Source organism: Mustela nigripes, chromosome 16 (assembly GCF_022355385.1).
Source record: "Mustela nigripes isolate SB6536 chromosome 16, MUSNIG.SB6536, whole genome shotgun sequence".
NCBI lineage: Eukaryota > Metazoa > Chordata > Mammalia > Carnivora > Mustelidae > Mustela > Mustela nigripes.
Window position 1 is genome coordinate 47537984 of NC_081572.1, and position 15002 is coordinate 47552985.

Below are 15002 nucleotides of genomic sequence, written 5' to 3' on the forward strand. Positions count from 1 at the left end.
ATTCCACTTAGTTAGCCGTGCTGTCCCAGGATGGTCACTTCGCCCCTCTGGCCCTCTGTTCCTGCCTCCTCGTTGCTACGGTGATGCCAACAGCCACATCAGAGTGGTGGAGAGAGTGCGGTGTTTCATCAGTGCGAGTTCTCTCCTCTCTTCCTTCGTCTTCCCCTCTCTCCTGACAGTCACTTTGGGAATAGTCTGGGTTGCAAAGTAGTGAGCTCCCCGTCCTGGAGGAGTTCAAGCAGGGGCTTGCCTGCACATAGTAGAGACCAGTGGGCAACAGGTGGCCCAGGGACCTCGGGTTTTCTCTGGCTTGCAGTGGGACCTTGGGCAAGTCCTTTCTAGGCCAGTCCTGGGGGGTTGGGAAGCTCAGTGACACCACAGCGTCTGTCACTCCCGGACCTGGGAAACCTGAGGTTTTACAGGCTTTCTAATTAGTCTGAGATTTTTCGATTTGAAAATCCTCAGCTGGTGCCATTCACGGATGCCCATGCGGGGGTCTGGTTGGCCAGACGTTAGGCCTGCAGACCTGGGAGTTCACAGGACTCGGAGGCCCCTTGGGGGCCGGTGGGAAGGGGACGGGGCCTGTGCTATCCCGCTCATCCACAGACACAGCCCTGGTCACCACCCAGCCTGGGTCACCACTCAGCCCTCCCCCACCCTCTGCTGGGCCTCTTTCCCCTGCAGCATTCCTGAGCCTTGGTCAGGAGGCCGATGTGTATCTGGGGAAGGCTGGAGACGCAGGGCAGGGCCCACGCTGCTGGACTGGGCTGGGTCCCCGGACAGAGGTCTCTGGGCGTGACCAGTATGTGCCTCTTGACCCCATCCTGCTGTAGCCGTTTGGCGCTCAGGAGGCCTGAGCCTCCTTTAATTGGCCTTAATGAGGCTTCTGTTTTAATAGTGCAGAGGGTGGGGAAGGCGCCAGGTTGATGCCTGTCAGAGGGGCGAGACTCGGGTTATCCATCGCAAGCCCCCATGTGACTGAGAAGAGAAGCTGAGGCCATGCCCTGGGCCACCCCAGGAAGGAGTGGCAGAGCCAGGAGGCCCTGGGGCATTTACCTTTGGGCAGAGCTGATGGTCAGGAGTTTGTTTCAGGAGCCAGGGTGGGCTTTTCAGGGCGGCGGGTGGAGTCAGCTAGAACATACACAGGATCCCCTGCCAGGGGAAGAGCTCTAAGCAGGAGGCCTCTGCCACCAGCTGACCATGACCATGTGGCTCTGGGACAGGGACTTCCTCTCTGGACAGTGGTAGTGGTCACTGCTGCCTCTGCTTAGTCCTTAGAAAAGGGACATCTGAGAGTACCAGAAAGCTGGCCTGGTTATCCTGCCCTTGGCTTGGGTCAGCAGGTGTTACTGACCTACACAGACTCTGTCCTTGGGAGGCAGGACCACCAGGCTGTTCCCTCGGGGACAGGCCTTTGGGACCCAGAGGATGGGCAGACTGGTTTGGAGAGTGCCAGAAGTGAGGAGGAATGCCCCCACCCCTCACCACCACGCTGGGGCCAGGGGCTCCCAGGAGTCCTTCCCAGTGCTTGGAGAACCTTCTAGGCCTTTCAGTCTCCTTAATTCTCCTTAAACCATTAGGTCTGAAAAAGTCCTTATTTCGTTTTTGGTTTGGGAAGCTATTTTCCCTGGGTAGAGAATTCTAGGGTAATTGTTTTTGCCTTTAGTGCCTTAAAGATGTTTGTTGCTCCCCTATTCTCCGGTTTGTGATTCTTCTGCGAAGAAGTCTGCTTATCTCCACCCTCGTTATATAATGATCTTTCTCCCTCTGGCTGCTTTTCAGATTTTCTCTTTCTCACTTGGGCATTAAATGATGGGATTTTGATGTGCTTCAATGAGGTTTTCTTCCTGTCTCTTCTGCTTGCAACTCACTGAGCTTCCCTGACTGTGGATGGATAATTTTCTTCAAATGTGGAAAAATAAGGGCATTACTTTTTCAAACATTCTTCTGTCTTCTCCACACCTTCATACCTTTTAAGACTCACAATTTTTTGTATCCTAGACCCTCTCAGTGGGCCCTGCCCCCATGCACTGATGCTCTGAGCCGATCCTGGTTTGTCATTCCCTTTCCATGGGTCATTTGGGATCATTTCTACTGATGTGTCTTCAAGTTCACTCATCTTTTCTTCTATGGTGTCTAATTTAGTATTCATCCCATCCAGTGTATTTTTCACCTAAATTGTTACTAGTTTCACATCTTGAGGTTCACTTTGGTGTTTTTAGGCTTTATTAGTGGGACCAGAGCTGATTTAGCCCAGGGTAAGAGCTGGACCATGAACCACATGCTGGCTTGCAAAGCCTGAAGTATTTCCCATGTGGCCTTTACAGAAGAAGTTTGTTGGGCTCTGGTCTAGGGCTTATTTGCCCACTACTCAGTTAAAACCCTCCTGAGGACTCTTTGCACAGGCCCTGAGTTCTAGGGAGCTCTGCACTCTAGCTGTGGGGAATGTAAATGACTCCTGCATCCTGCATGAACACCGGTGACCATTTCAGCTGCCTCTTTCCGGCAGTCTGGTCCCAGAGTGGGTGGTCTCCTTCATGCATGTGATGCTCAGTCACCAGCTGAAGGGTAAGGGGACACCCTGTATGGGGGTCTGGTGTTCACTCTCTACAGCCCTCTCTCTTCTCCAGTATTCCATCCAGAACATTCTGGCGACCATGCCCTGAGCACACTCTGCTTCCTTGATTCAGGGAGACTGCTAGACTCCATCAGGGCCCCCTCCCCGATGCTGCAGCTCAGGCAGTAGCTGAGGCAATCTCAGGCTGATCTTATTGTTCCCCTTCTCTCCAGGAGCACTGTGCTTGCTGCAGTCCTGTTGTCTAGGGTTTCATAGATTTGGCCTGGTTTTTGTGGGTTTTTTGTTTTGTTTTGTTTGCTGGTTAAGGCCAGAAGATTAGTGTAGGTTCTGTTATTCTGTGGTGGCCGGAAGTGGAAGTCGAATCCAGGATGCTGATGACCATCTTTTGAAACCTTAGAACAGCCCACAGCGTTCTCTGTGTCGTCTCTGTGAGTGACCAGGTGGTGCCAGCCTTCTAGCCAGCACAGAAGAGTGGAGATGGTGAGCGATGATTCCTGGCTGGTGCGCCCCAGAGGGTGCCATAGGTCAGGTGGGCCAGGACTCCAGTCTGTTCGAGGAGGAGGTGCTGAACACGGGCTCTGGGGCCCCGAGTGGCCTCTGTGCCTGCCTTAATGCACTCTGCCCGCCAACAGCTGTGCAGGTGGGCCTCGTTACTGCCCCCTGGGGAGACGGAGGCTCTTGCCTGAGGTCCCCTGTCTTCCCCTGTCTGCTGCCTGTGTCGCCACCATCTAGGAGTCCATCAGGGCCTTAGCGTGACAGCTCCAGAGCTCTGACACTTTGCAGATGGTGACATGAGAGCCACAGAGGGCCAGGGCCTTGTGTGCTCGTGCTCTGTTTGTGTGGCTGCTTCTGGGCTCCAGGGTGGGTGGGGCATGTCTGTGTCCCCTTTTCTGTTCTGGAGCACTTGGAAGGGAGAGCCCAGGACTGCCCCTCTCTGAGCCTCTTCCACACAACTGCATGGCCGGGGAGGGTAGGGCAGATGTTGGAGAGGGAGCTCCAAGCGGGAACCTGCTGGACCCTGAACTGGCTCTCAGAGTCCAGACCCTTAGGAGACGGTGTGCCACTCAGTCGGTTGCTGTGGCCTTGCCAGAAACACAGACATGGTGCGTGCCCCAATGGCAGGAGCTGCTGGGAGTGTGGCTCTAGGCCCGGTGTTTCAAGGGCCAGCTAGTGGGGTTAGGGCCCCCTGGGGAAGAGGAGATGGCGCCGAGGCTGAGCCCCTGGGCAGTGGTCTTCTAGCTGTGTGTGGAACCCCTGGGGCATCTCGCCCCTGCCCTTCCTCCCCCAGCACTTCCACACAACTGCCCTACCCCTAGGCCCGTGAGCACAGTTCTGCCCCAAAAGTGGATTCTGTGGTCACAGGAAGTCCATGGAACAGCGCCGGGGCAGGGGTGCCGGGAGCTGCGGGCCGGGTGTCTGCCTGCAGTGGCAGGTGGAGGTCCCATGCCAGTGGGACAGAGGGAGGCGGAGTGGTGGTCAGCCCAGCAAGATGTTCCAGCTAGCTCAGACAAGCCATCAGGGCACCTGGGCAGGGCCGGGCCCAGGGAGTCGGGGATTCCCTCAGCAGGTCTAACCTCAGGCCTCACATCCCCCTTCCCCATTTTACAGATGACGACACAGACCCAGAAAGAGACATGACTCATGTAGAGCTGGACCCTGGCTTAGAGCCCTGAGCTCCAACTCTGGGCCCGTGCTGTCCTTGCCCAGGGGCTCAGACTCCTGTGGCGGCCCCAGGGGGGACTGGGGGATACCAGCACCCCCCACCCATACCGCTGGCCCCAGCAGGAGGTATCACGAGGCTTCCGGCTGTGTGCGTTGGGGACTGCAGCCATGGGTGGGGGCTGCTGCTCCTTTGTGGCTCAGACGCTGCCCCCCTTGTTCACGTCCCCCCAGTAACCACCTGGACAATGGAAGTGCCCGTGGTGGGGGCATGGGAGGCTGTGCCCGAGATCGGATTGGGGAGGGCGTGGTAAAAGGGGCTGTGGGGAACCCTTGGAGGAACACATCTTGGGAGCTTGCATATACGGGTTATTTGGGTCTAAAGCGTGTTCAAGCCCCGTGCCTATACTGATCCCTGCCACGTTCCCCTCTGCTCCAGCCTCACCCACTGCATGGCTGGCCCCCCTCTGGGGCACGGCTGTCCTCCTGCTCCCCCTGGGTATCATCCAGACCCCAGTGTGCTGCCCTTTGGGGCTGAAAACGGGGATGGTTGTCATGGGTATCTGGTCCCTTCTGGTTCTGTGCCTTTCTTCAAAAAAGGACTTTCTGATCCGTGAGATACAGGGACCCCTGGAGACCTTCCTTGCCTTGGGAGCTGGTCTGTGTCTTCTGGGTATTCTGTGTTGTGGGGCTATTGTTGCCCTGTCGGCTCCCCAGCGACACCAGGACTGGGATGTGGGATGTGCGCATGCCTGCCGGGGGACCCCCTGGCATCTGGGCACTTGCTCCCGCTGCTTATGTGGACACACCAGTTCCTGTGGTCCTGAGGCACAGGGTTCAAAGCAGGGACCCAGGCCACCTGTGGATTCACTTTTCCAGTGCAGTCACTTAACATACGGCAGCACAAGGGTGGTCTCCAGGTTCCAGCCTCCCCTCCAGTGTCTTCGTGGCTTTGGCCCTGGCCTTGCCTGGGACCCTTCTGGCGTCTGTGTGAGCTGAGCTGCAGTAGGGGACAGCTGCTGTGCCCCTCGACGCTGGGCCAGCAGCTTTGGGCTCCAGCCATGATGCGTGGATTAGAGGACCATAGCAGTGAGCGAGGCTGACACCCGCATTTTGCAGATATTGAAACTGAGGGCTGGAGAGGGGCCACGGCTTGTCCTGGGCTTCCCTCGTTCCTGTGACCCAGACCACTAGGTCACATTCTTAGTGGACAGCAGCTCCCTGAGGCTTGCCTTAGACCAGGCCGCATGCTGGCTCCGAATGGGGGCTCTCCCCTGGATGAAGTCACAGCTTTGTGTGCCAGCTGGGACACCTAAACAGATAATTAGGCAAGGGAGTGAACCACTCCGTGCCTCAGTTTCCTCATCTGTAAAATGGGAACAGTGACTACTGCCACACCGCCTGTTTGAGGACTGAATGTTACACCATCCTGCAGCGCAAAACCCGGGTTCTAGCCTCGAGTGTCTGGCTCCAGCTCTCCCAGGTCCAGAATGGGGAACAGTATGTGGGACCGGGGGGCCTCCTTGGGGAGCAACAGGCCCCTTCCCCCAGCATCATCCCAGTGCTTCAGGAATGCCAAGCACCTCTCCCCGCTCCTGGCATCAGCTGGCACCTGTTACAGGCCCTCTTCTGACTGCATCTTGGCACGGAAACCAGTGTCTCAGGAGAGCCGGCACTCAGCCCTGGGACCCCATGGGAGGGACCCACCATGGGGGGACAGGCCCCAACAGATTCAGGCCCACTGCATCCAGTACCCTACCTGCCAGAGGGTGATGTGGGGAAGGATACACGAGGAGTGGGTCCTGCTGGGGCATGTCCCCCAGCCCAGGCCCAGGGCAAGTCCTCATCTGCCATAGCAGATGGGGTCTGGAAGCAGGCCTGACCAATCTGGTCGGGGATAGCAGTGACAAGGGAGCAAGGGTTGATGTGTTGTCTGCCTCCAAGGAGACATGTGTCAGCTGCGCCCTTCCCAGGGTGGCACAAGATGCTCTTTGCCTCCAGGAGTGCCTTATCCAGGGGGTTCCCAGGGCTGACTCTGGGGCTGTGAAGTCCTAGGCGAGAAAGTTCCTGCTACCATCCCGTCCACCTTAAGGTCTCTCATGCTCAACTGGTGAAGTCCAAAGCTGTCCTGAGCCCACCCAGCTGTCCTTGTGTCTCATCTGCCCCTCAACCATCTCCTTGCCAAGCAGTCTCTGGCCTTTCCATAAATATGTCCTGGGATGGGGAGCTCACTCCCTGTCAAGACCCTTGCCTCACTTTGGGCCAGAAGGCGCCTCCTGTACTGACCCCAACGTCTGTCTCTGTTAGTTTCCCCCTGCTTGTCCTAGCCCCTGCCTAGACTGTACCCGCGCCCTCTGCCCCACCGGAAACAGCCCTTCAGAGACCCAAAGCCAGCGAGCAGATGTTCCCCAGAGAATGGAGTGAATCCTGGGCCTCAGCCATGACAGAGCCCAGCTTCTCCTGCAGCTCCCTGCCCCTACTGGATCACAGAGAAAGCTGGGCCTGGAGAAGCTAGGTGTTTTCTCTGGGTCACACAGATCGTGTCTGGGACAGGGCAGGGCAGGGAGGAGCCCACACGGGCCTGCAAGGGCTAGCTGGGTGAGCTCACCCAAGCGTGTGGACTCATCCCTGGCAGGCCCCAGGCTGCCTGTCCCTCACCCTGCACCTACAGATCAGTGTAAGGGAGCCTGTCAGGCCACCCTCACGGTGGGGGTGAACTTGGCTCCCTAGTAGGCCTACATAGGTTCTAGACTGACCACTCCCAGCTCATTATAAGGCCGAGTCCCTGGCCTCTTAAGTCTTTTCTAGAAGGTTCTCGGGCCCTGGACAGGGCAGTGGTGCTGGTCTCGAAGGGCTAGAGGGGTCGGATATATGTGTTGGTTGTCAGCCTCAGGCCCCAGTCCCCTGTGCTCCCCTTGGCTGCCCAGTAGCACGGGGAAGGAGGGATGAGAAGGAGGACCAGAGATGGTCACCAAGCTCCAGCTGTCCCAAGCATCTGCTGACTACCCCTCAAGCCAGATGAGCTCATCCCAACCACCCTGTTCTTCCCCTTTGCCTGTCACTGCCTACGTGGGGCTAGGGCCTGGGCCAGATGCACTCTGACCTCTGGGGCCCCACCCTGAGCCAGGGCCTGGAGGCTGGAGGTCGGCTGTTACGGGGACAGATGTTGTCACATAATAGAGCGCACGTGCTGGTTTTGGGCTCTGTTCAGACAGACAGGAGAGGCGGTAGTGGAAAGCCTGCCCAAGCCCACGCCAGCCCGGGGACGCGCAGGTGACCTCAAGAATGCCTGTGCCAGCTGCTGTCTTCCTGGCTGTTGACACATATGGTCTACCTCAGCATCCCAGGGTGGAAGGTGGCAGGTGATGGTGTGGGCTGCTCTGGATCAGGAATGCAGGCCAGGAAGGGACCAGAACGGGGTGCCCCCGTGCTGAGCCCTGATTTCTGATCCCGATGAGGAGGGCCGGCTGCCCTGGGGGCTGGCCCCAGCACATCCCCAACCTCAGGATGTAGACGCTGCCTGGCTCCCAGGCATTCTCTCCTCCCTCACAGGCCTCACTGACCAGGATACAGGGCTTTGTTTTCTGTTGTTTTGTATTCCGGATATACAAGACATGCTTCTCCAGTCCCGCGGCTCCAGAAAGTCCAGTCTGGGCTACAGATTGAGAATCTTGTACCCTAAGCATTGAACCCTATAACTTTGGGACCAGAGAGGCCCCCAGCCCATCGCTGCCAGTCCCAGTGCTGAGGCTGGGGGGTGGGGGAGGGGCAGGGCTAGCAGGGGTGCCCAGAGAGGTGGGTAGGGGTGGGAGGGCTGTGTGTCCTGCCAAGGCACCTGTCCCCGCTGCTGCACTGCCCAACAGCCCTGGTCTCTTCCCACTCGCAGGTGATAGCTGTGGTCATGGACATGTTCACCGACGTGGACATCTTCAAGGACCTGCTGGATGCCGGCTTCAAGAGGAAGGTGGCCGTGTATATCATTGTGGACGAGAGTAACGTCAAGTACTTCCTGCACATGTGTGAGCGGGCCCGCATGCACCCAGGGCACCTCAAGGTGAGCTGGCCGGTTCAGAATGACCGAGCGGTCACTTAGTGGGTCAGCAAACACTTGCAGCACCTCCCTCCTAGGGATGGAGCCCCATGCCGGGCAGAGATTGCAGGCATCCTGGAGCCTCCTGCCACATGGTCACCTGACCTCTGTCTGGCTGCCCAGGGGGACAGGACGCTCTCTACCTCCTCCGACAGTCAGAGATAAGATAAACGGTAGGTAAGGCCCGGAGCTGGTGCCAGGTGCTGTATCACGTGTGATCTCTGAGCAGCCCAGGCCACGTTGATTACCTGTCTTTGCTTGCATGCCTCCAGTGACAGGGTGCTCACCACCCAGGCTTCCACAGCTCACATCTGATCTGGAGGGCTCTGACTCTGATTCTTGGGCTTAAACCAGAATCTGTGTCTGTATGGTGTCCATCCCCCAGTTTTAGGATCTGACTCCAGTAGAAGTTTCCTTGGGCTGAGGTCAGGGAAGGCTTCCTTGATGGCTGCAGAATTCACATAAATTAGAGGAGGAAGAGCGGCATAGAAAGGGCTTCCTAGGGAAGGACAGCATGGAGCAGAGGTGGAGGGATCAGCATGAACCCAGGTTCTTAGTACTGCTTTGCTGTGTGTCCTTGGGTTCATCACCTCCTGTCTCTGGGCTCCGGGATCACAATGGTCCTGAAGAGGGCCAGATGGGCCACTGTGGCTGGGCTCTTCCACTGTGACACCCTGCATTTGATCCCGTGTTTGGGGGCAGGAGGACCCTTCCCTCCACTGAGCTATCGCTTGGCACCTACTATATGCACCATGGTCCCGAGGAAGAGTACGGATGAGTGTGCATGACAACAGCGAATGCTTTCACAGAATTTCACATGGGTCGGTCCCATCCTAGGCACCTGACACGGTTGATTAATTGACTCCGCATGACAACCCAGTGGGATAGGGTAGTTGTTCCCATTTTACGGATGAGGAAGTTGAGGCACTTGTGCTAGTGTCACTCGCGGCCTGTAAGTTAAGCATAAGGGGATTGGGGGCCAGCACTAGAGCTCCCTGGCTGAGTCCCAGTTTTTGACGGGTCACGTTTCCTTGGGCTTCTGGCCTGTGATCTGAACACGATCCCCAGAGAAGGGGGGACGCCAGACTAGTTAACAAGAGGCTGGGTTCCTGTGCCTGTAATTTGTCGGTGTTCGTCAGGTATGCCCACCCATCCCAGCCGAGCCCTTTCAAGTGGGTATGAGCTCTCTGGGCGGCGAGTCTGTGGCTGTTGGGACATTTTTATGTGGTCTCCCTGGTGGGTTGACCCCAAGCGCCACGCTCACCCAGCGTGCTGCTTACCGTGTAATTAGCACTGAGAACCAACTCCTGGGGCAGACAGCTCACGCTGGAGAGGTCCAGCGTATAGAAAAGGCGTCTTTTGAAAGGCGACTTGCAGAAGCCTCTGCCCTGTGGGCAGCAGATCAGAGAACCTCTGGGCCCATCCCCTGCACCCTTGCCACGAGCCCAGTGGATGGTTTACACACTTGTGTGGCTCCGCCCCCGCACGTGTGCCTGGGGTGGGATGAAGGAAGACGCAGGGAATGGGCTGATCCATGCCGAGCAGGATCTGAACCCGGGACTGGCCTCGCTCCTGTCCTGTGTGTCTTCTCTGTAGGGAAGTCTCAAGTGTAAGTCTGCTCAGAGCGCTCGGAGTTCCAGGAAGTGAGAGGCAGGCAGGACTGGGCTGAGAATGCGGTCCCAGGGCTGCTCAGCTTGCTCCTGGGAGGTTGGCTCCTGCCCTCACTGCCCGCCCACCACCCTGCCTCTGCTCCCCCATGTGATCGGGGGTGGGGGGAACTCATAATCTGTTGCAGCCCCACAGCTTCATAGGGGCCTGAAATGCCCAAGCTGGGCCTCGAGGGCCACCCAGACTAGGCTCCCCGTGGGGCAAATGCGGAAACTGAGGCTGCAGGGAGGTTGTGACTTGCCCAGAGGCATTCTGCCAAGTCAGCGGCTGAACCTGACCACCAGTAATGAGAAGTTGGCACAGACCAGGAGGGAGAGAGACTCGGTGCCTGACCCCCCCCCCCCCCGGCTGAGGCCACACCTGCCATTGGGGCAGCCCCAGAACTGCCCATGGGGGCTCGCTGTGCAGACCCACTGTGAGACTCAGGCACGTGGCTCCCCCTGTCTGAGCCTCTAGTGCCTCGTGGCCATGATGATGCCTCATAGGCTTGTTTGAGGATGAAATTAGAGGAGACAGTGGTTATAAAAGCACTCCATGTGCTAAGGGGAGTTACGCAGCTGCTGGCAATAACAAAAAGTTATAAATCCCAGGCCCGGGGCAGGGAGGGTGCGGTGTGCGGCCTCCCCCTGCACTTTAGCTTGAAATGAGGCCAGAGCCTGAAGCATGGGCAGGGCAGTTCAAACCAGGGGTCCCTGCTCTGGGGAACAGAGCACGGTCCAGACCGTCTACAGGGACGGTCTGCAGTGACGTGCATACCCCAGAGCCAGATGTCACCACAGAGGGGGCAGGCCCTTCATGGGAAAGAACGGATGACCCTGACCCCCTCATTTTTGCTGTTGAGCCCGCCCCCTCCACAGCCTGGGCAAGTGGCCAGGGGCTCCTGTGTACCCGGCCCTGGCCAGGTGTCACCTTGTCGAGGGCCTGCCTGCTCAGCCTACCTCCCTGCCCGCAGGCCAGCTGGGTCTGGACCTGTCTCAGAAGCACTTCCTTTGCCAGTAATCCCTGGGCCCGCCCTCAGCCACTGGCCACCCCTGCCCAGCTCTGCAGTGACCTGCCCTCAGCTCCTATGGGCCCGGGATCGGTTGTGCCTGTTGGGGTCATCCTTGTGACCATGGGAGTGTTGGGCACTGGTCTGGGCAGAGCCGGGAGCCAGGACTGAGCCCTGGCTCTGCCACCTGCACCGTGACCCTGGACAAAGATACGGAATCTTTTTCAGTCTCAATTTCCTTGTCTGAAAAATGGGAGTCTCCCCCATTTATTTGGCAGGGCTTCTCTGAAGAGCAAAGGAAGCCATGTGGGGGCAGGGCGCTCAGTCATGAGCTCTCCCTGCCCTGTCCTGGAGCTCTTCTCGTGAGATCCCAGCTCTGGTCTGAGAACCAAGGGGCTTCCCTCCCCCTTCCAGCTGTGTTCGGACTGGGGGCCACCCCCACCCCAGCCTCGTGCCTCCTGAGCTCTGAGCTCCCACAGCATATTCTGCAAACAGCTGCGGCATTGTTTGGGCTAAGCCCACTCGTGCTTTCTAGCGGAGTTGGAAGGCTAAGCACTAGCACCTTCCCAGGTGTGAGGGTCCCAGTCATCCCCAAGCCCTCCAGCCTGCTGGCTCAGCTGGCCCCTAACTCCTTTAGGCAGGGAGTGTGGGAATGAGCATCTCATATTAGAAACAGAGAACAGGGCCGAAAAAGAGGACCCAGCCCTCTGGTTCCCACAGGGCACAGCGCCTCAACAGGTGACCCAGTCACATTTGGGGTGAGACTGAGGGCTAATGGATGCCCCAGAGGCAGGGGGAGCTAGGCAGGCTGGGCTGGGCCTCAAGCCTCGTAGCTGAGACAGGACCAGAGCAGCGAGATGCCTGGCTGATTGGAAAAGGTAGTCGGCTTTGTGCCGCCAGACTGGAAAAACCAGCACCCACCCTGATGAGGACGCAGGGATTCAGTCTGTGGCTCAAGTTCCACGCCAGCCAGGCCAGCCTCGGCCCCATTCTGGCACCTGGGGTTTCCCCCCACTGCTGTCCTGCTGTCTCTGATCCTGGCCTGTCTCTTTAATGGGCTCGGGGGGTGAGGCAGTAGTTCCCAACCACGCAGGGTTTGCCTGGCTTGGCCTATTTGTCAATGTTGGGGGGCTTTTGTAGTGGTTGTGACTGGGAGGGGACTATTGGCGTCAGATGGGTAGAAGCCAGGGCCGCCATTAAATGTGCCATGTGCAGTGCACAGCCCCTGCATCTGGACATCACCTGGCCCAGAATGTCAGCAGCGCCAGGCCCTATCGACCCGGCCTGTGGGAGGGGCCAGGAGCCCCTCTGAGTCAAGGTCCTGGAGCTGGGCTGGCTCAGCGCTGCCCCATCCCCTCATCCCAGCTTTTTGATGGCCCCGGGAGGCCAGGGTGAGCGTGGCTATCGGACCCCCGTGACAGAGTGAAACAGACCCTTTAGAGGAGAGTAGAGGCTGGCTGGCTGCCCAGTACATGAGGACATGGGCTTTCTGTCCCCTGCAGTTGGCACAGCAGGCTAATCTCACTGTCACCAGCCAGGCCTGGTCAGGGTGCATCTCTGGGCTCCTCCTTGGGCAATGCCAGCAGACCCCCGCAGAGGCCATCATGGGACAACTGGGGGCTGGACCCCACCAACCGGAGACCATGGGCTGGTCACACCCCTCGCTGAGCTCCCTTCCCACCATCACAAACTGGCTGCCAGTCCTGGCCTCCCCGGGCTGACCCACGACATTCTAGGTATGTTCTGGTCCTCCACGTTGGTCCCCTCTTGCCCCCACGAGCAGAAGGGGTCACGTCCCTGCCGCACTAAACGTGCTGTCACACTCTCACGGATGGAAAGCGTCCGTCGAGTGCCAGGCACCTTGCTGGCTCACACCCACCACCCCTGTATTTCCTCAGGCTTTCATAGTAGCCCCAAAGCAGAAGGCTGGGGAGCTCCCTTCACAGGTAAGCAAACCGAGGCCTAGGGAGGCCCAGCTGGGACTGGAGCCATGCTTGGCCAGAGCCCGAGTGACCCACCTGCTCCGGCGGGGGACTGGGCTTGTCCCCTTGGCCTGCCACCGGCCCACATGGGGCCCCAGGCAGCTTGGTATGGGGTCAGGCTGCATCTTTGTGAGCATAGGAGGCCCAGTGGGGGGTGTGGGCAGGGCACCTGCAGGTCTGCCACATATATGCTTGGGGCCACAGCTGCTCTTGGAGCAGACGGAGCGCTGCCTAGTCCTCCCCTGAGGTTGTCTCAGGGACCAATCGCTGCCCCCTTCCATGTCCGAGGAAGCTGAGAATCCCGAGTGTCCAAGGCCTTGCCCAGGCACCCTACCTGAGCCCGTCTGGGTGTCCTCCACCCTGCCTGCGATGTGCTCTGGTGGGGGTGCCCCGGGGCTCAGAGACAATGCGGCTTTGTGGAATCCTCTACCTTGTGCACCCAAGCCCTGAGACGTTACCTCATCCGGGCCAGGCTCCATGGGGCGGGCCCCCCCCACCCCAGGAACAAACAGGGGAGCTGCCATGATGGGAAGGGGGTGCTGCCAGGGGGCTGCCGCAATCCCCCACCCGCTGCTGTTGGCCACAGGGTCAGATGGGCCTTAGAGCCTGAGGCCATCTGTGCAGTGTGGGAAAGTGAGGCCCAGAGAGGGCCAGGACCCTGCTTAGAGTCACACAGCACATCCGGCGGAGCCAAGGCTGCCTCTCACTTGGAGTTAAGTCACTCTGAGAAGTAGGTGGTGACCTTCTGAGCCCTTCATGGGGACAGGCTTTGGGGTGGGTGGGGGAAGACACTGCTGAGAGGGGGACTGAGGCTGGTATCTGTTCTTCCAGGCCAAGGAGTCGCCTGTGGCCCCAGCAGGCAGAGCTCTGGGCTGGGAGACCACAGAAGCCACAGAGCTGGGCTGTGGTCAGGCACAAGTGGCAGGGCAAGGCCTCACACCGCCTCCAGGATCTTTGTTCCAGCTTCTGGTCCCCAAGCATGCTCTGTGTTGGGTACAAAGTCACGAGCTCTAATTGTGCTGGGTTATGGCCAGCTTCCTGCTGAGCTGGCTGTGTACAGACACGCAGACTGGGGGGCAGGGGAGCCAGCCCTGGGAGGAGAGGCTTATCTGCCTACGGGGCTGGGCCCAACAACAAAGGTGGGCATCTATGCCATATGGTTGCCATCTGGGGACTGCCCTGGGACTGTCCTGGGAATGCCCAGCAGAGAGGGGTCTGGTTCCCGTCACAGAAGAAGCAGACGCAGGAGCACCCTTGGGCTGGGGGTCCGACGGAAGGACAGATTCCAGCTCTCTTAGACCCATTCCTTTCACCCCGTCACCCCTGCCTTGACAGGCCGTGTATCCCCTGCCCAACCGAAGCCCTCTCCTCCCCCCTCTCCCCTGCCCCTGGCCCTGTTCACTTCGTGCACCCTCCCACTGGATGCCGGGACTGGGTTTGGAGGGGCAGTTCCAACCCTGTCACTCCCTGCTCTGAATCTTTAGTGGCTCCCCATTGCCCTCAGGGCAGAGCTGGCCCCGGAGCGGTGGGGGGGGTTAGGGTCTTTCATCGGCATGTGGCTGAGCTCGCTGTGCAGGCTCCATCGCCCACCCTCCTCCCGCAAAGTCCTCGCAGGTTAGATGCTGCTCCCGTTGCCCAGTCTTTGTGTTCCCACGTTTGGAATGCTGCACCCTCTTCCCACCTGATCCATTCATCCCTGACTTCCGGATGTCAGCCTCCCAGGAACCTGCCCCAGCACCACCCCCCCCAACCCAGGGCTGGGGTTCTGACTCCTCTGCCTCCACCCCCACCTCCCGTGTGGGAGCTCGTCACTTTCCCCTTGGTCTGTAGCTGGGGGCCTGGGCAGTGGTCGGGGAGTGAGTGAAGTCGGCACAGATCCCTCTGGAGGGAGTGACTCCCATCTCAGACTGGCAGACAGACGTGTCAGAATGCTGCCAAGGAGTTGTTGCCCTGGACAGGGGTCAGATTCCGTGGGGCTTACGTTAAACCTGAAACTCCCAGCCTGACCTGTCCAGGGGCACCTCTGCAGGCCCCCCC

At 58.9% G+C, this 15002-nt stretch overlaps 2 protein-coding genes across 3 annotated transcripts in view; one reads left to right on the plus strand and one right to left on the minus strand.

Moving 5' to 3' along the window:
* Positions 1-15002, minus strand: part of SLC5A10 (solute carrier family 5 member 10) — a 58854-nt gene that overhangs the window by 22190 nt on the left and 21662 nt on the right. The gene's annotated exons all lie outside the window — the stretch shown is intronic.
* FAM83G (family with sequence similarity 83 member G) overlaps positions 1-15002 on the plus strand; it is a 30354-nt gene that overhangs the window by 7856 nt on the left and 7496 nt on the right. Inside the window, exon 3 of the mRNA XM_059380414.1 lies at positions 8124-8291. Within this exon, the coding sequence (XP_059236397.1) occupies positions 8124-8291 (168 nt within the window). The remainder of the gene's footprint in view (positions 1-8123; positions 8292-15002) is intronic.